A 20,066-nucleotide genomic window follows, 5' to 3' on the forward strand; every position below is an offset into this window, starting at 1 on the left:
TGACCCCAAGCTTCTCTTTCCCTGTCTATGTGCCTGTGTGTCTCATGGAAAGCAAGCTGGGGTATGTGAAAAGACAAATTCCTAATGCAAGAAATTGTTTATGGCTAATCAAGTGATCTTACATGAGTTGGAATTCAGTTGAGCTAAGCAGAGTTTACATTGAATGTGTAAAGAGCAAGTACTGAGGGAAGTTCTTTCCACGGATTAATAGCATGAGGTAAACATAAAGTGGTCTACACCAGTATATAAAGGACTGCATTTTAATGTTCCGTCTCACTTTCTTTACACACTTGTGTAGAAAATGCAGTGTACTGTATAATCTTGTGCTTTTCGTTGAAAAATTAAATTAACCTGTATTGCAAGTATGTTAGAGGACTAACCAAATGATTTTATTATTTTTATGTTTTACCTTGCATTTTATTTTTGTTTAATTACTGCAAAGTACAGTCACGGTAATGTCAAGTATGAATTCAAGATCATTATCTTTCAATTATTTTTGGAATATTGTATATTTTAAGTGTACAGTACACTATATGGTGTTTAATTATTGTACTTTTTTTAATTCAGTCTTATATCATTTCACTTCGCCTGTAAAAACATGGGAAAGTTTATTTTCTTTCTCTCTATCTCATGGCCTGCTAGCTGCTTCTACTTGCTCTCTTCCCTCTCTGTGATCAGCACACATACAGTTCCATTAAAGGACAATAAACCCCAGTGAGCCTGCTCCAACACCCCTCCTTCCTCACTCGCTGACATAGCTAGGGAAATTAAGGGAGGATCACCGTAATATTATGAATGGCAGTTCTCTACGTGAATTCTCACAATGGCTAAGAAAGGATCACTCCTAAGCTAAGAAAAATTCGGCTTAAGTAAAATTCAGACTAAGTAAAGAGATGTGGAACCCAGCCCTACACTACCCATAGCATGACAGGCCTTAGGAAACTACTTTATCCTGGTTGTTATAATGAACTAAATGAGAATTACAAGAACCAAGACCTCATAGTAATGTACTGTTGGAAATTCATAGTGAAAGGTTAGGTTACTTACTGTGAATTCTCCTGTTACTGCATCAAAGCCAACATGAATTGTGTGCTCAAAGTCAGAAGGAAGTGATATTTCAGGACGTTCCTTCTCTTTCTTCTTATTAGCTAAAAAAATGACAAAACAATATTTAAAATGTTAGAGGGCAGCTAACTTGACTGGGTGATACTGTATGTAGTACAGTTGAATTTATATTGGTCAGATTCAAGTGATTTAGATTTGTATTTGAAAATTTGAAAATGTTTTAAAACTAAACAAACACTGCTTTAATGGCCTTAGAAGAAAGGCTTAGAAAAAAGTGGCTTTCTTCTTTGCATTTTTTAAATGTTCTTAGCTTGCATATCTAGGGGGCATGAATAATTTTACCAAATTGTTCAATCTAAAAAGACTGATAAACAGAATAAAGCACTTAGAAATGTTTCCTTTTAGTGTACTGTATACTCCATTATAGGAGAGGACATGGCCAAATAATGTTATATTGACCATGAGGTTTTTTTTTGCCTGCCCAAGGTTACCTTAAATTTTTACTTTTTATTAATGCCAGAATGTACTAGGAACAACACAATGCTTTCAAAAGCTTATAAAGAATGAATCAAATCCATTCTTGAGTTTCCCATCCATGTGGTCAGCAGGTTTTAATGAAAAAGTGTTTTCTCCTTTCTTGACAAGTGACTTAAGATAAATGTCTATTTAGGAACTGATCTTAAAAGGTTTCCACAGTTATAAACCTGAATGAACACAACATTGCTTTGTGTCCAATTTTCTAAAAAAGAGAGAAAGCCTTATTCTACAGTACTTAATAATTTTTCCATTATCTTTACTAATTGAAAATGTATATCTCTTTTAAAATATCCTTGCAAAGTAGTTTCAATTTCAATGTCAACATTATATTAAGAAGAAGAAACATTTTATGTATGGAATTACTTCAAAAGTAATTTACAGAAATTCTCAAAGTGCTTTACAGAATGAGAGGAGACATCAGAATGACACAGTTACTGTACAAATAGGGTTTGGAATACAGTAGGAAAGCAAAGGGGCAGACACATAACCAGTTAAATATAAGAGCTCAGAACTCTCTGATATCCTTAGGGATATAATTCTAGGCCTTTGGAGCATAGCAATAGAGTGTAGATGGGCATGGGGAACAGATGGGAGACCAGAATCAGATGAACAAAGGGTGCGAGGTGGAGAGTAGGATGATAGTAACTCAGACCAGTCACCAGTCACAGGGGATACTGCAGTTATTTTAAGCCATTGGTACTTAAAATAAGGACTCATTGTTATGACCAACAGGGCAAGGTTAGAGAAGCAGGATTTACATCAAATGGTGGGAATAGGATCTAATAGACAGGTGGTGGATTTCATACTTGATACCAATTTACTAAGGCATGTGACATCAAGTAGAGAAAAGAACCAGCAAAACTAAGCCATCAGGGAGCAGGTGTGGTGGTTACATGTGTTATGGAGATAATGCGATGCCAGTCATTGTCAACCTTGGAGCTAAAGTTGGGCTAAGGCAGGTAATGTGGTGGGGGAGCTTGCCTTAAGCAATGGAAAACAGGTGTCTAGGATTATTATGGTTATTCTCAATACTGTGGGAAAACTGGATCTAACAGACTCTATTACAGTATATCCTTTGCACCCTTGTATTCTGTCAAGTATTCTATCTCAGATTGAAAATGTACATTTTGGGCAGAAAGATGCCACCTATGTTTTAGTTTGCAGAAAACTGTCTTTATTGACTACAGCTGGTCAGTAAGACCATATTTGTGAGGCAGAGCAAAAAAGAACATCCATACTATATTCAGGTCACAGAGGAATATCAAAGATTAAGGGAACTGAATCTTCTAAGCCCATAAGAGAAAATCACATAGAAAATCGTGTTTCAGGTGTTAAAAATCCTGTAAAGTGTTGGCAAAAACAATGAAGGAAAGATTTTCCAAAATCAGCAATACTACAAATACTTCCTTCAGAAGGAGTCATTGGAGTCTGGTATACTCCCTTGCTATTTAGTTGCGGCTGATTCTGTAGGATCCTTTAAGACAAACCTTAATGGAATTATTAGGCCGGTAGGCTACTACAAATCAAACAAAGAATTTGTACCACAAAGCTTCTTTTCTTTTCATAACTTACTAATGTTTTTCTTAAAACACTATATTAATTTAGTTTATCTTAATTTAGTTTACCTCTACAAGGTAATGCAGCTAAGTCCAAACAAGCACTGTGGTGCCATGCAGTGTGATTGAGGCCTGGTTATAGTGCTACTTCTGTGCCCTTACTTTTATCACCTCCTCCAGGGAAGATAGAACGGAGTCGGGCCTTCTTGTTCTTCTCTTCTGGAGCCATTGGGAGAGGTTTAGAGCTGTGGTTTGCTGAGGAAGAGTCTCTATTGTTACTGTTCATTCTCAAGGGGGGGGCTGGCGGTTTCTCTTCAATATCGACACTATCGGACATCTTTAGCAGAACTCACAATGGCCTGTAAGCAGAGTTTCAAAAGAAAATTAATGTTAGAGTACTGCAGGTATTTCTTTAATGGCACCAACATATTTACGTGAATAATGCACATTTGGAAGATGCATGTAATGCTTTTCGAAAAGAGGAACTTCACGTAGCTCAGGCATTCTGCACTTCGGATAGAAATATGCAAAAACATATTCCACACATACTGTATCATTCACCACATTTCAAACTTTAAAAGCATGACTAAGAAGTGTTATGTAAATGTTATTATTTTACTCATGTTTTTTATATTTTTCATATTCAACATGACATGCATCAGGCATGTGACTATTGTAACAGGTCTCACAGAACATGAGACTATTACAGTGACTTAACGCTCTTAGCTAATCCTACATCACATTTTTTCATGCAGCTGACTTCACAGCTATTGGAGGGCAGGCTGTGCAGCAGGAAGCTCAGAGCAATCAAGAGAACAGTGTGAAATCTGCACATTACAACCCTACATATTCAAACTAACAATGTAGTTTTTCATGTGCAAATCTACCTTACATAGAACTCTTCTATCCCTCTTAACAAGCTCGCGGATAAAGCATTTCATTGGTGACAACACTGCTGTATGCTGTACTGTCTGTGCATAGATAAATAAACCTTGATTGATTTACTAAAATAAAATTTAACCATTGGGAGCTGAACTATTTATTATTGCATACATTCAAAATGTACATTTTTATAGACACACAGTTTATTATACTTGTACATCAAAATATATTTTATATCAAAAATGATATATTCCAATACTACAAAGAACTTCGGTGCTCAAACCATATTTCCATAGCGTGCTTCTGTCATCTTTTCTAAATAACATCTCAAGACGTGTCCATTTAATAACAAATTTCAGTCAACTTCTTATCCAAATCCTTGATGTTTGAACGCTGGACTTCTTCAGATGTCTCCTATCTTGTCTCCCTACAACTGCAACCCAGCCTCTCAGATTCATTCGAAACAGTAACAGTAACAGTATTTAGATCTTACAACTACTCCAGTCAAAATAGTTTTATTACTTGTCATGTTTTGGTCTTTTAAAGGACTCAGATTTATTGATTTATTTATCCCGTCCTTCAGATAAAATCCCAGGGCATTTCTCAAAAAGAGTAGGGGTGTAACCCCGGTGTCCTGGCCAAATTTACCATTGGCCCTTACCAATCATGGCCTCCTAATAATCCCCAACTATGAATTGGCTTAATTACTCTGCTCTCCTCCCCACTGATAGCTGATGTGTGGTGAGCGTTCTGGCGCACTATGGCTGCCATTGCATCATGCAGGTGGATGCTGCACATTGGTGGTGGTGGAGGGGAATCCACATTACCTGTAAAGCGCTTTGAGTGGAGTGTCCAGAAAAGCGCTATATAAGTGTAAGCAATTATTATTATTATTATTATTATTTATTAAATTATAGATCTATTTTGTTGATAGAAATTGAACGAGTAGCAAACATAACTACAGAATGAGTACAGGTTTATTCCATGCCGAAAAGAGAACAAAAGAAGCACAATGTTTTGGCTGTGGGGCCTTCTTTGGGTGTGAGAAGAAGGCTGCTGAAGAAGGCTCCACTGCCTAAACAGTGTGCTTCTTTTCTTCTCCCTCCAGCATGGAATAAACCTTTACTTGTTCTTTTGCAGCCTACGCATGCTGATGCAGCTACCTACAGTACTTGAACTACCTACAGAACTCTGTGAAAGAAGCCATCAGAATTATTCATAACTATTTGTTTTTGCAATTCAACAATTCAGTGTTATTCACTTTTTATATAAATGTACTGTAACGAACAGTTCTTTCCAGACCCTATGCGGATGACACAATCCAAAGAAGTGGGGAAACACTGGGAAAACGTCATGCAGGAAAACGGGGCTGAAAACAGGGGGGCGTGTCCAAAGTGCGCTGGTGCACGGGGGAGGTGTGGCCGAGGCAAACAATCCAAGAGAGTAATCCTTAGAGGGTATCCAAAAACACAAGAGTAAGTCCAAAGCCAGGAGATCCATCAAAACAAGGAATTAAAAACCATGAACCGGGTCGGAAACCGGCGGAACAGGAACAGGAACAGGAACAGGAACAGGAACAGGAACAGGAACAGGAACAGGAACAGGAACAGGAACAGGAACAGGAACAGGAACAGGAACCTTCCAGGTCCTGGACTCGCATGGTGCGGAAACCAGATGCAGAGCCAGGATGAGCGTCAGCGCCTGGCTTTTAAGGTGGGCTGGGTAAAAGGGATCAGGTGCACAGAATGAAGTCTAAAGTGAAAGGGCTGGAGCACCCTTTAGGAGGGGGACTATAATCGTGACATGTACAATGTTTTAGGAAACTGTGTCTATGAACATTTTCTTTTTTTGCTGTTGTTGCATGTGTTTTTGTTTTGTTATTGTTGTATGTGTTTGACCAAAGTTAATCATTCCATAAAAACATCAGTTCTTGATAACTAGCATGCAATATTACACTGGCCAACATGTTCTGAATGTATCTCCTTTCTAAGGAAAATACCCTCAACCCTCTTTCAAACGTAATTTTAAATGTTTGACACATTCATTTAAACCACAGCTTATGTACTGTAAGGCTGTAACCACCTAAATACATAAGGGGTCTTAACATTGATAACATCTTTAGCAGGCAAGCTACAAACCCAATCTAATGGGAAAAGAACTATATGCTCTCATCAGTTGGTATTCAATTTCTATGATAAATGGAGAGAAAGACCTGAAAAATCAAATCTGAAAAGCAAAACTATAGCTGTTCTATTGAAAAATGATTTGTTTCAAGAAAGTAGACTGCTCTTTCTTTTCCCATTCTTATCAGCATTTATGTGAGAATTATGTTATATACTGTAGTGTAATTTCTTCCCACGTATGGAATTGAATGAAAAATGATCTTCTAATTCTTACTTATGCTTACATACAGTAGCATAACAATAGGCTACAAAGACATTTTGCTTACAATAGCTGCAGAAATACCTATTTCACATGCCACCTGATTGTAATTGATTTAGACCATCGTGACAGTGCACACCTGTACAGTAATATAGCTAGATCTATCTGGCTAGCAATTTGGCATATCTGAAAGAGCAAGTGCACCTTCAAAGTGTTGCATAAAAATAACAGATGAAAAAGTACTGCAAAACTATGATTAAGTGCACCTTTGTTGTGTGTGACAGCAGTCTTGTTAGAACCTGGCTGGATACTGCTGCAGAGGTGATGATTGGACTTAACCCAGGTGCAAAAGCCTGGAGAGTCGAGGAGACGTTTAAAGAGATACGATTCATTGGAGATCGAGCGCTCTGGTACGGAGGGAAAGTGAAATGAAAGTGAGTGCTAATGGAATAATAGATAACTGACTGGCAGTTCTTAATTAGAAATACTGTCCAGTGGAGCAAGGATAGCCCTGGATGGTCAGCTAAGAAAGGGTGAAGATAATTGCTGTGGAACCCTGGTATTCTAGACAGCTGTCCCTGTATTGAAGTTGGAAAATCGATGGAAGGTGAGGGAAATCTGACAGTTGTCCCGGCTCCAGGGTAGACAAGCAGCACAGGAAATCTGCTGAAGATTCAGCCCACAACAACATAAGAGCTCAGGGTGCATGACGGCAGTTCAGCCAGGGAGTCAGTGACAGGAAGTGGAATAATGATGAAGTACTGTACCACAACAGAGGTGCCACAGCATTATAGACAGAAAAGGCAAGAATTGAATAATCAGAATCATGATTACTAATTAGAATGAATCCCCTGAAAGAGCATCCAGTCTGAGTGGCAAGCCCTGGAAAACCGTGAATCATAGTGAGAATGGTCTCTTCTAAATTAACTTTGTGTGTATAACTTTGATTCTTGCCACTTCTTTGGTCTTGTTGAGATTTGCGACTGACATCATACAGTAAATATTAAAACCTGGAGCCTTGGTAAACGTATGACAGTAAGTATGGTATAACGGTAAATAGCATTTCTATAAAGAAGTATATTTTGCTTTTTTTGACAATTACTGAATTCAAGCTATAAATAATGAGAGGTCCAGCCCAGTTGTGACAATTTGATTGTGAGAGAGTTGGAGCTCTTTCACAGTACTGTGACTCCTATTCTGTTTGTCAACAAGCTTGAACACAGGATCTGAAGTGTTTTGTGGACACCAGAACTCTAGGAGATATGACATGTACAGTGTAATTGTTCTACATTATTGAAACTTGTTTTTCCTTTTCAACTTTTTATATAACTGACTAAATCAGATTTCTTCCTACTTTTAAAGTATGAAATGCATGTTGAAGTTCTTTCAAGTTATCACTAAAAAAATAATTCTCAATGCTTTTGTACCTCTGGCATTTTGTTTTCCAACAATATGGTTATACTGTGGGAAAGCAAACATTCATCCCAAAAAGTCCTTTCAAAAGTCCTTCAGTCCTTTTAACCTGTTAAAGAGAAATTGTCTCCTCTTTTCACCATTGTTTGATCCATTGTCTTCCCAAACAGCAAAAGACATTTTGGGGACTGTTGGGGCATGCATTTGGTTAGAAATAATAGCTGACAATGTTAGCCTACAGTGTGAGTTTCCAATGCACAATTACAAAGGTTTTGGATAGGAAGAGATTTTGTAGAGCTTCTTGTTTAAACTATTAAAGTCCCTTGTTATTACAGCTGCAGTCTTTTCAAAGTGGCTCTTGGTATTTCAAGGAAAGCAGTCCTTAGAAGACAACAACTAGAAGACAACATGCTTTCAATCTACAACAGACCATAAAGACCAGAAGGAGGGTTCTAAAGGATGTGACCACTTACAGTATATTGAACATGCAGTTGATGTTTCAGTACATTTTGATAGTTATGCTGGTTGCCTTTTTTACAAAGTCAGAATTGTTTTCTGGTTTAAGTGGTAAAGCGCAAAAGAAAAACATAGAAGTCTTAGCATGTTGATGTGTAATGGAAAATGGTTGTGTTTAATGGGGGCATAAAAAGGTCTGCATCTAACAGAAAGGGAAACACAAGGTATTTATAGTGTACTTCAGGTTATGTCATTTTACAGAGCAGTTTATCATTTGCATGCACCTACTGTAGAAACTGAACATTAATAAATCAAGATTTAGGGTCTCATCAAATCTGTTATGCTAGAGGACCCTTGTCAAGGAAGTCATAAATTCCTGTAAGAACTGGGAATCAGCAAAAAAACATCATCACCGGACTGTTGCAGTACTTTTAAATCAGACTAAGAAACTCCAAAGTTTTCATCTTAACTGCAAAACAAAATTATCCAGCCATTATATCAATCCCCTTTCTAACAATTGGACAAGTTATTAATATAACACAACATAGACATGTTATTTATAACAGTGTGTGTGTTATTATTGCCCACAGTGTTGTATTTTCCAGTTTGGTTGCCTTGCTTTATCAACTATTGATATTTAATCAATTCAATTTTATTTTTAAATAATATTGTAATATTATACAATTATCAGTGTGTTTCGTGGTTAGAAATTAGATCATGCTTTGCAAGTGATTTTTTTTAATCTACTCAGTAAATTTAATATAACAGATATAAGGAAGTAGTGTAGAGCAGCTTGTGAACAAACTGAAATACTGTACTAAGTAGTTCAGAACTACTGTAAAGTAATTATCTAAAGTACAGTGCATACAGTACAGTACTATGCACAAATTAGCACCTTTTAACCAAATTAGGAGTTTTGTAAGGGAATCTGAGATTTCTTTCAATCATCAAATGTCTTCTTTAGATACGATCCCCCTCTGGCACAGGTCAAAGTTTCACAAAGTAGTATAGACTACGCCAGATAAACTGAGCTATTTGTGTGGTTTGAGAAAGACAAAAGTATTGTGTTTTGCAGTAGTAGTAAGAGGGGTGCGTGTGTAATGCTTGAGCCCCGGTAGCTGCTGTTTCCAGTTCCTGTACACACCATAGCCAGGGGTCAAAGTTAAATCAATCTACCAATCGTCCCGTTCCCATGGTAACACAGTTGGGCAGGTTGTCAATACCACCAACAGCACTTATCTTGCTCCCTGCAAGGCATTTATTCAGTGGCATTGCAGTATTTGTCTTAGCATTTGTTCTGTGCTTGGTTCTCTCGTCCTTGAATAATCCCTCATGTTTGGACTTTCTCCACGGCTTGACTCTTTGCTTGTTCCCTACATTATGATGTTTAGATTCTCCCCGATTTTTGGTGCATGTCGACCTGGATCGCCTGACTTTATGAACCCTCTCCAGTGTTGTTGCCTGTTTTTATGACCTCATTGGCTCTCCCCCAGGTGCTTTTGTTTGTTTCCACCTCAGTGGCATACCTGCAGCTCTACGACCTCTGTTTGGCCACCTGCCCGCACAGGTGTGTGGCTGCCAGTTGCACTCCCTCACTTTCTGTTTGCTCCACACACCACTGCAGCCTGCTATTGGCTCTCCCTAGTTCACCTCTTGTCTCTTGCATCAGGATCAATCACCAGCCCTGGACCATGGCATACTGGTGCATAGCAGCTGTATTGCTGGTTTTGCTTATTTTTCAGGTGGTTGTTCTTTATATTATGCTGGAAAAAAGTAATCTTGTATGCAAGAGTTACAAGGGTATACTTCAGCTTTTGACAAAACAGTCACTTAACATGGTTTCACCATGAAAACACTTCCGAACTATGATCAGGGTTATAAATCATTACCACCTGAAGAATAATCCAAACAACAGTGCTTGAAAGTGAGAAAAGTGCACTCCCAATTTCATTAAAGGACAAAACAAAGCTTTGTCCAGAACTCTATAACTGAGAAATGGGCCAGAGTGGTTCTGTATATCTGCATTTTAGAAAAGGATGATAAAAAAATGTTATACGCTAAGTTTTGATCAACTTAGCTTATGATAGCTTCCATTTAGTAGAGAGTTATCAACTTGGAAGAATTCTATAATAGAGCAAATTAGGTGCTATGCTCCTTAAGGACCACTTATTTACCGTAGGTTGCCATAAATCACCAGCTTCAGAACAAGGAAAGGCTTCAAAATGTCCAGTAAAGCATATAATGAGTTCAATTTAGTAATTAAGGGTTAAATTAGAAAGACAACTAGAAACCTTTTCCCCCCAGGCCAGAATGTTTGCACTTCTGCTTTGAAAGTTCTGGATTTAGGGTTCCCTATTGAACCTGCAGATCAAAATAAACTACAGTACATTAAAATAAATATGTCTCTCTATGTATACATGCATTTTAAGAAAAATAAAATATACAGATTTTGCATATTAACTAGATGTTTTGACATAATTTTGATTATTTGAGCAGCCGTGGCTGTGATACACTAAAGTGACTGTTGCATGTGTACATAGTTATCTAACCTGTTTAATGTTGCAAAGTGAAACTCAGGAAGGAAAAACAAAAAAAGGAACCATGCTCATCCAGAGAACAATAACTTTTACTGTTAGGTTAGAAAAAGCCATCTTTTGCAATGAATCAAAGTTCTATGTAGACCATTTTGATTGATGCTAGTAAGTGTGTACAAACAGAATAGTACTTTGATTGATAGCAAGCTGACTGCTTGATACTACCCTGATCAAATTCTGGGACCTCTCTAGCTGCCCATCCTCTGGGCTCATCCTGATGTGACAACACTCCAGCAGGACAATGTTAGTCCTCATGCTGCTCCTGTAACAATGGCCTTCTTGCCAAAGGAGAGTGTCACAGCTATGCCATGGATGCCAGACATAAGTGCCAGTGAACATTTGTGGAGTGAGTTTGGATGTTGTGTGTCTTCGAGGGCTCAGAGACCAGTGAAAAGGCATATGATTGCCCAGGCACAACAAGAGGTATGGGACTAAATCTACCAGATACTGTAGCATCTGCAAACATTGCAGATCTGCACCATACAGTATATTGCTTCTAGCAGTAGCTACACATGCTAATAGCCTGTTAATTTCACAGTAGACCCCCTGTTGATTAAACCCGTTGATGACAGGTTGTTTGGCAATGTTACTTGGCATAATAAACTTTCATTGCACCTGGTAAAAAAAAGATTTATTCTTCAGTTTATATCCCTGTGAATAACTTTAATTTAAATGCATTAATTTGCTTCTATTGCAATTATAATATATGTTGATGCTCAAGAAAGTAAAAAATCTCTTTACTAGACAATATTTTCAATGTGCATTTTTTTCATTTTACAGATAAAGGTGGAGTAAGAAACATTTTATATATTGAATAAGGAAATAGTGCTAAACATTTAAGTTATTTTTTAATTGTCTTTATTTTTTTCTTTATTATTACTAGATAAAAGGTGCTAAACTCTCAAACCACAAATGAAGGAAAAGATTACATTATTTGATAACACATAGGTTTAATACAACAGCAATGTGTTCAAGATCAGTATACACTATATACATGTGTTCAAGATATAAGTAACAAGTACCGGTTGGTCTGGTATTATATCTAAAGTGTCTTATTTTTGGTAATAGCCTATCCCAGAAGCATAGAGTGCAAGGAGGAATTACACTCTGAACAGATAGGCACTAGTCTATTGTGGTGAATACACACAGGGAGACAATTTAAAGACACCTGTTCCTTAACTGATATTCAGTCTTTGAAACCTGATGGGAAACCAGAGCATTCTGAAAAAATTCCATGGGCTCTGGGAGCCACACCACTGCAAGGCAGCAATGTTAACCACTGTGCGACTGTTCCACCCTAATTACAGTATATAACAAATTTAACATGGAAATGTTTCAATACTTTACACATTTCTGTGAGAAACTTATCAATTTTTTAGTATATGGAAAACATGAAAGGTTAAAAAAATTACAAGCCTGGCTAGAACTAGAGGGTTGTGATTGATGTAATGAAAATGTTTAAAGGGCTACACTGTGCCAGGAATAGTAGTAAAAACAAGGCCTTCATTAGGGTGGCACAGGTGAGCTGCCAAAAGGACTTCAGATGGTAAAGGCTTGTTTGCAAATGAACTTCAATCCATGTAATGAAAGTGGAAAAATAATGCTTGCAAGATGCTCTGGTCAATGGTGTTATAAAAACATATTTCACAATTGGAGGTAGAACCACAGTATAACTCTTTCAAAGCTAAAGCAAAAAGTTACAGTACAAAATATGAAAATACATAATAGAAAATACTAAGAACTTTTTGGTCAATGAGCAAACCTTCCTATTCACTGAACAGTTTCAAAGTCATACAGTACCATTTGCGTATTCATAATAAACTAGAAAAGTAGTTAGGTCACTGCCTTCTTTTCCATTTATTTATACAGTACATGTCATCAAACATTCTTTGTTCTGTTTTCAGTTAAATTGATTAAATAAAAACATAAGCTTTCTATTATTGCCATAGATCTCAAGAGGAAACCATACACAGCTACCAGTTAGATGCTGATCTAGGTGCTGAATACCAGTAAACATTCTAGTAGACTTAATTTATTGGCTCAACTCTTTCTGCAAATCTCGTAACTATAACATATAAAAGTAACATTTTAATACCATTTCGCAGTATCTGTTGGGTACAGCCTAAAAGTGGTGGTGAAATAACCCCAAAAACAGATATATAACACATGCATGTGGTGTATAATATACAAACACCATATCTCTTACAGTTTGTATTCAATATTTCTTATATCAAAATTGAAAACAAATTTGAAAATGAAATAAAATGTCCTCACTTTTTTACACCTTACCATGTTATGTTTTCCTCCAGATAAATCTTGTATATGTCTTTTTTTCTGAACAATTTACATTCAAGTCAAAGATGAGGCAGAGGAGTGTAAATAATTGAACCTGGTGATCTCACTCAACAAAGAACCCAATGTTCCATTCTTGCTTTCTTTTGCCATTTTCAGAGAGGATTTCCTGAAGCTCTAGACACAGCATGTGATTCACTGACAGGCAGTCACAGGGGGAGGTCACAGTTGCTCCTTTGTATGCATAAAGGAATGGGGTTTGGCACAAGAAGAATCATTTTTAAAGTATCATCCTGTTTTGAATGAACAGATACACAGAGTGGCACCAATATCAATATTTGTGTGTCTGTTACAAACTCAAATATATTTTTAGTAACCTTCTAAAACTGTATGATGAGTAGGTCATGCACCAGTGACCTGATTATATTTTTTCCAGCTAATTTGTTACATTCTTTCTTCTGGGTTTAGAGACTTTTCACTTTGACAGAATAGACTGCTGTACAGTTTTTAGTATTTAGCTAAATGGTACAACTTTTTGACATGGAAAAGGCAACATAATGTTTGTGATACACACCATGAATCTCAAATCTTGCCTTGTATTTCCTACATTATCATTTGCCTATGAAATTAATCAATGCCAAATGTTGAAAAAAGACTTCACTCCACTCACAATCCAAAGATCTACAAGTAGGTTAACTGGTTTCTGGGAAATTAGGTCCTGGTATGAGTGCATGTGTGTTTGTGTCAGTGTTTGCCTATGCCCATTGCTTGCTGGAACAGGCTTCGGTTCCCCTGCCACTCTGTATTGGATAAGGCAGTAAGTAAATGGATGGATGGATAGTTTCACCAGCAAATTTGTTTGTTTTCTTTTGGTTCCAATGGATAAAATTAATACAGGATCATCCTAAACATAGAAAAGGGAGAAACGAGTGAAGGGAGAATGAATACACAGATAAAGTGCATTGAATTGTGTACCGAGGGAAACTGGCACTTAAAGGTGCAATAGATGCCCAGCTTAACACACTATAGAAACCCAAAAGGCTATTATTTTATCATCTACAGTAATTGGTGAAGCCCCCCTTCTCCTCTAACCCAAAACCTAACACAGGATCATTAATAGGGCACTAGTCTATAGCCCAATCAGATGCATTAACATTGAAATTCAATTTGAACTCTCAAGGGCCAGAGGGCCATCTGCTTTTGTTCCACTTACTTAATCAATTCTTTAAAATATTTCAAAAAGATGCATTGGCAATTAGAATAAAAATTGAAGATGTACTGTTTCACCTTTATAAAAAGACAGATTTTAAATTGTGCATTTATTTAAGGTTTCATATTACTGTATAATGTATTGTTGCATTATTCCATGATTCCCACAATTTCCATTAATAGTTTGTAATATTTTCAGTTATTAGAATATACTTTTTGTGCATATTTCGATGTATTGTAAACATTTTAATTAAAATGAAAAAGAAGCCTTGAAAATTTTAATGAAATTTCATTCCATTCCTCTTTTCGATAGGATCCGAATTTACAGAGACTTATTGAAGCAATTACTAAAATGGGAGAATCCATGTCTTTTCAATCTTTTTGACAGTGATGAGATCACCCTTAGTCACAAGGTACTCACTGTTTTCTTGACATTTGGTCCTGAAAATCCAGATCTTGCCTCGGAAACAAGACAAAGCACTCCACATCAGTGACCTCTGCTGAGCTCTGGAGTAGACCATAGAGCATATCTTTTGTATCATAAAGAAAAGCAAGGTCTCAGCAGTATACAGATGTTGACATTCAGGATAGGAAACAAATAGTGGACACTTGAAGCAATCTCTCTGTGGTTTGCTCACCATATGTGCTATAGGACAATATATATTTTTACCTTGTTTAATTATAACTCTGATTCTCTTTTTTATGACTGTAGAATGGCTTTGCTCGTCACTGAGACACATAGTTCAGATTGACAGAAGACCCATTTTTTAAAGACCTTTTTTAAAGATATTCCTAATTCCTAATTACAGTACATACAGTACATTGCCTAAAGAAAGCCTACACACCCTTTCCAAAGTAACATTTTGCAGCCTAACAGATTGAAATCAAGTCACAGTAGACACAGTGTCTATTTTATCTTTATTTACTGAATATGTAATTAAAAATGAAAACCTAGAGATAATTGGTTGGATAACCTGGAAATCTGAGTTAGTCCTTGATGGAAGCATCTTTTCCTTGAATTACAGTAATAACCATAATTATGTTTGGATAGGTCTGTACCAACATACTGTAGCACACCTAGATTTAGTAATGTTTTCCCATTTCTCCTCACTCAACTGTTCTAACTCATTCAAATTGTGAGGAAACTGTTGATGGACTGCAATCTTCAAGTCATTCCACAGATGTTCAATTGGATTGAGCTCAATCTCAGTCTAGTTTCCCTTCAATACTTACTAATGACCTCTTCCATACTGCAGAGAAGAAGGTTTAGGTGGTGCCATATGGCTTCCACTTCATAATAATTTTGACTGTGCTCCAATGGATATTTGAGGCCTTTGGCATTTTACAATTAATATATTTTATTTTAAATCCATCTCCTGCTCTGTGCCCAGAGGTCTTTTGGTGTAGCTCCTTGTTGCCCATAGTTGACTCTACTTTGAGATGTACTACCTAGCAGAGGAGAACTAACGGAACAGCTGATTTTGCTCTGAAATCATCAGAATCATTACAATTTAACACAGATGGAGGCCTTGTAGTGTGATTTGGAAGGCAATTTGTTACGCAGAGCTAATAGTTGCTGTTACTAATAACGGCGTACACGTACCCAATCCATTTGGGGGGGGATTTTAATTTCTAGTTACATTTCAAAATCTTTGAGCATTTGTTTTTCACTTGGAAGTTATGTGTAATAATGTGTAAATTAAGGTAAAATAATTTCTGATTAACGTGTCTTGATTTCATACTGTTAGGCCGAAAAATGTTAGTTTGGAAAAAGTATATAGGCACTGTAATTGAACACACAATTTGATGTCTTCCTAGTGTGATTACTTTGATTTCTGAACAACAACAGCTTGAAACAAGGGCCACTGAAGATAATTAATGACTCCCACCCCTGAAAGAGAATGTGCCTTAGATTCCATCCATACTCAGTAGAATAACAGCTTTAAGATTTTGTTGTTAAGTAGTTTAAACTGTCAAGTTCTAAAATGTTATATCCTATGTAAAGATCCTATTTTTTGTTGTAAATGTGTATCATTTTTGTTAACTAACCATATCCTCAGTCACCTTGAATAAGGATATCTGTATCATCTAAGATGTTTTGGATAGCAGCATCATTCAAAGAATAAAAAATAAAGTAAAGCAAAAGTAAAGTAAAGCAAAGCAAAAGATCTTGCAGCATATACAGTATGAAAAAAATGTAATCAGTCAATAGACATTTTGTTTTGTCAGCTGATGTTGCATGGTCCTTAGGAAGCCAACTGATTTAGTCAGACGATGAAAGATGACAGAGAAAACAAGGACTCTGAAGAACTGAAATGACACAATCATTAAACAATGTATAAATACTAATGAGAATGCAGTAGTTTTCTAAAAATATGCAGTTTGGTTTTAAAGGAAAAGAGAAAAAATGTACACCACTTCTAACAACCAAAGAAAGTACAGTAAAATGTTATCAATATATTTCCTTTTATTATATGTTTCTACTTTGGAGTAGACTTGCCACACCCTTTTGTCAGTAATTATTTAGTTTTTCATGTTAAAAACACATTCATATATTACTTACTCTTAAACAATTTAAACCATTTATTTTCTGTCATTTGGATCATGGATAAATTTATTTTAATATCTTGTTCCAATTTTGATGTGGATATATATCATATTTTGCACTTTTTGAAACATAATTTGGCAGTAAAACCATCTAAAACTACAATAACCTAATCACTTTTGATCAATCCTATTTTATCATTAATAATATCAACACACACTGGGTAATTGTTCCATGTTGTTAAAAACGACAATTTAAGTTCTAATAAATGAATAAATAAACATATATAATTAATTTTTTATTTATATTTTCAGAAGTGGCTACGAGAATATTGGACATAGCTCTATATACTATAGGTTAGTGTTTATTCAATTGCGTACAGTAGATACATAAACTACACCTTTAATCAGTTATCACATTAACTATCAATAAACAGATAAAGTCACACTCATTTTTTTTATTTATTGAGTCTTTGGTTATCCTGAAAGATCTGAGATGCGTAGATGATGTCATAGCATTTTGTTTCCAGTCTGTGCTCATGAATAAATAATTAAATTAATTCATAACTTAAATTACCTTCATAATCAAAATTGCATAGATTATTTGTTTTTGAATTTGTCTCATCCTGCAACAATTTAACTGAATTATTTTTTTTTACTAATGACCAGTGCTTCTCTTTTTTCCCCAGTTATAATTCAAAGGTATCTCAAAAACATGCAGGATTATCTATCTTGACTAGTGTTTCCCACCCTCTGTAAACAAAGTCAAACCTAGGTCTACAAGGACTGGAGAAGTTTGGTATTATTTTTTAGTATGCAAATGAATCTCAAATTTCTGAATCAATAAAGAAATATGTGGACAGTAAAGGTATCTTATTTATTGCTATAATAGTCATAAATTGTTCTTGGTTTGGCGGACCAACAAGCAGAGTACTATGGCAAAAACCATGGCTATGATCAAACTTTAGCTGTTGTTCTGAAGATTATGACACTGAGATGGGATTGAGGGCCTTTTTAAGTGTTTCAATGTTGTGATTGTTGTGCTTCAATGCTCTTAAAAAAATGTATAACTTAAAAATGGATTACGTTGTAGAAAATTCAAAGTAGACCTTTTCAAGATTGCTGGAACATGGTTTGCTCACAATGTTCCAATACAGAATATGGAATACTGTATTTGTAAATAAACAAACTAGTAAACTCTGAAATATTTTGTTTGTAATCTTAAAATGCAATGTATGCAATCAATCTTGTCCAGAATTACCTACCTTATCACTCATACTGGTATACAGTATGTCAGCAAAGGAACAAGTAATAGGTTTATTCCATGCTGAAAAAAAGAAGAAAGAGAACACAACGTTTCGGCCGTGGAGCTTCTGAACTACAGTATGTCAGCTGATCTGTGCAGTTCAGTAGAGTAAACCCATTTTACACCTCCACGTCCCTCCTAATTAATTGCTAATGAAATCTTGCTGAGTGGTTGGTTTCCAAGGATGGCTAAACATGGAAACTGAATGGGAGCCCAGACATTCTTGATCCTTCAATGTGGCTAAGCAAAAGCTTTGACCTATTTACTGCATTTGCCTGATCAAACCGGCTTCCAACCTCATCTTGAGTAAGAATCTTTCTGTTGGACATGGTGAGAACATCTCTACAGAAAATAGTCTCAAAATTCTGATCTTAACAGCAGATGCTAAACTGGGCAATGTGACGTAAAGGTATAAAAAATGGCAACTATCAACCTGCACATGCTGCTCTGCTACTGCTTCCTTTTAATACATTTGTTTTCAAGTAATATGCAATCTGAAGTATAACTAAAGTAACATAGTCACTAGAGAGCTTTTCTTCAGGGTTATACAGGATGCCATAGAGCTATGGTTGATACAACTGGCACATAGCAAAAGAACTGTACTCAAATCCAACTGTTCCTAGCACAGTGATAGCCAATTGAATCCACAGTTCAAAGGGTTCTCTTGTTCTTTTAAACAGCTCACTTGTTAGATACTTAAAAAGAAAAGCAACTAATTGTTAAATAAATCTTTGATGTCTGCTGCATTGGCCATCACCAATTTCATTGCATAAGAGCACTGGAAATAGTTACCTACTAACTCTCACCCAAAAGTGACAATGGTAGACATGGACTGTAATTTGTGCTTTCAATTTCTTAATTGACCATCTTACTTGATCTATTATTTTCAGCAACAAAAGCGTTAAAGAATGTCGGTCTCTAGATCTGCTCACTGCTGCTTTTTAAAGCAAATCCCTGATACAATACCAGTATTAACCGCCATTGCCACATGAAGTTATTTGTTCTGTGTAACATAATCTAGAAAACCATTTCAAGAACTTGAGCTTTTAGCTGTCCATTTTTCAAGAATTTGTCTAAAGGTGGAAAGGCTGCCAGATTCCACTAAAGGTTGCATGACATACCATAATCAAATATAGTAAAGTTTAGTCATGTTAAATTATGTCCTTGATTAATTACTTGTTACTGCATTTATCATTGTGTTGAAACTGTTACTGTTCGTGTGTTTGTGAATGATTAAGATAAATGATGTGTATTTAAGGGCAGTACTGGTCATGCTTATGCTTTGGAGCATTTGAGCAATGGGGAGAGTACTGGGACTTATGCGGAGTCTTTGGAAGGGTTCTGTTCTTCCTCTACGCTGTGTACAACCATATAGCAGAGCTTTGAATAGACATTGGCCATCCTCATAGCTTAAATTGCATTTATAAGCAAAAAATTATGTTCTATTGTAATTTCAAATGAGAAAAACCAGTGCAATGAAAGGTATGGTAACAAACCAAAACTGTTATGTGTATTTGTCCTGTTAAACCTCACAAGGACCAGTATATTTGGTCCTTGTTTATTGTGCAAGTTTACTTTAGTGATTTCTCTCCTGTCCTGTGAATCAGCAGTGCTTCTGGGAGTGGAAATTACCCTTTAAAAGCATCTTAAATTTCTCCACTGGAAACTTTCACTTGGGAAAAAAAGAACTGCCTGTGAAATTAGCGTACATGCCACATGGAAAACTTAATAAAGGTGCTCAAGTGTCTCCCCTACAGCCATCATAAAATCATACTGGAATGCAAAAAAAATTGCAGCAGGGAGCTTAATTTTACATTTGCACTACATTCT

The 20,066-nt window shown here is 36.2% G+C and overlaps 1 protein-coding gene across 5 annotated transcripts in view; it reads right to left on the reverse strand.

The window, feature by feature from the left end:
* The window catches only part of LOC102691808 (serine/threonine-protein kinase PAK 3), a 63,088-nt gene that overhangs the window by 25,978 nt on the left and 17,044 nt on the right, over positions 1-20,066 (reverse strand). For 3 of the 5 annotated variants that reach the window (XM_015351134.2, XM_015351136.2, XM_015351133.2), the window contains 2 exons: positions 3,321-3,517; positions 1,048-1,148 (listed from right to left, as the gene is read on the reverse strand). In XM_015351134.2, the coding sequence (XP_015206620.1) occupies positions 1,048-1,148; positions 3,321-3,495 (276 nt within the window). In that variant the 5' untranslated portion in view covers positions 3,496-3,517. Of the gene's footprint in view, positions 1-1,047; positions 1,149-3,320; positions 3,518-13,174; positions 13,575-14,807; positions 15,008-20,066 lie in introns of those variants that run through there. The other 2 variants (XM_006632622.3, XM_015351135.2) reach the window with 2 other exon arrangements.

Source organism: Lepisosteus oculatus, chromosome 8, assembly GCF_040954835.1.
Source record: "Lepisosteus oculatus isolate fLepOcu1 chromosome 8, fLepOcu1.hap2, whole genome shotgun sequence".
NCBI classification, from domain to species: Eukaryota; Metazoa; Chordata; class Actinopteri; order Semionotiformes; family Lepisosteidae; genus Lepisosteus; species Lepisosteus oculatus.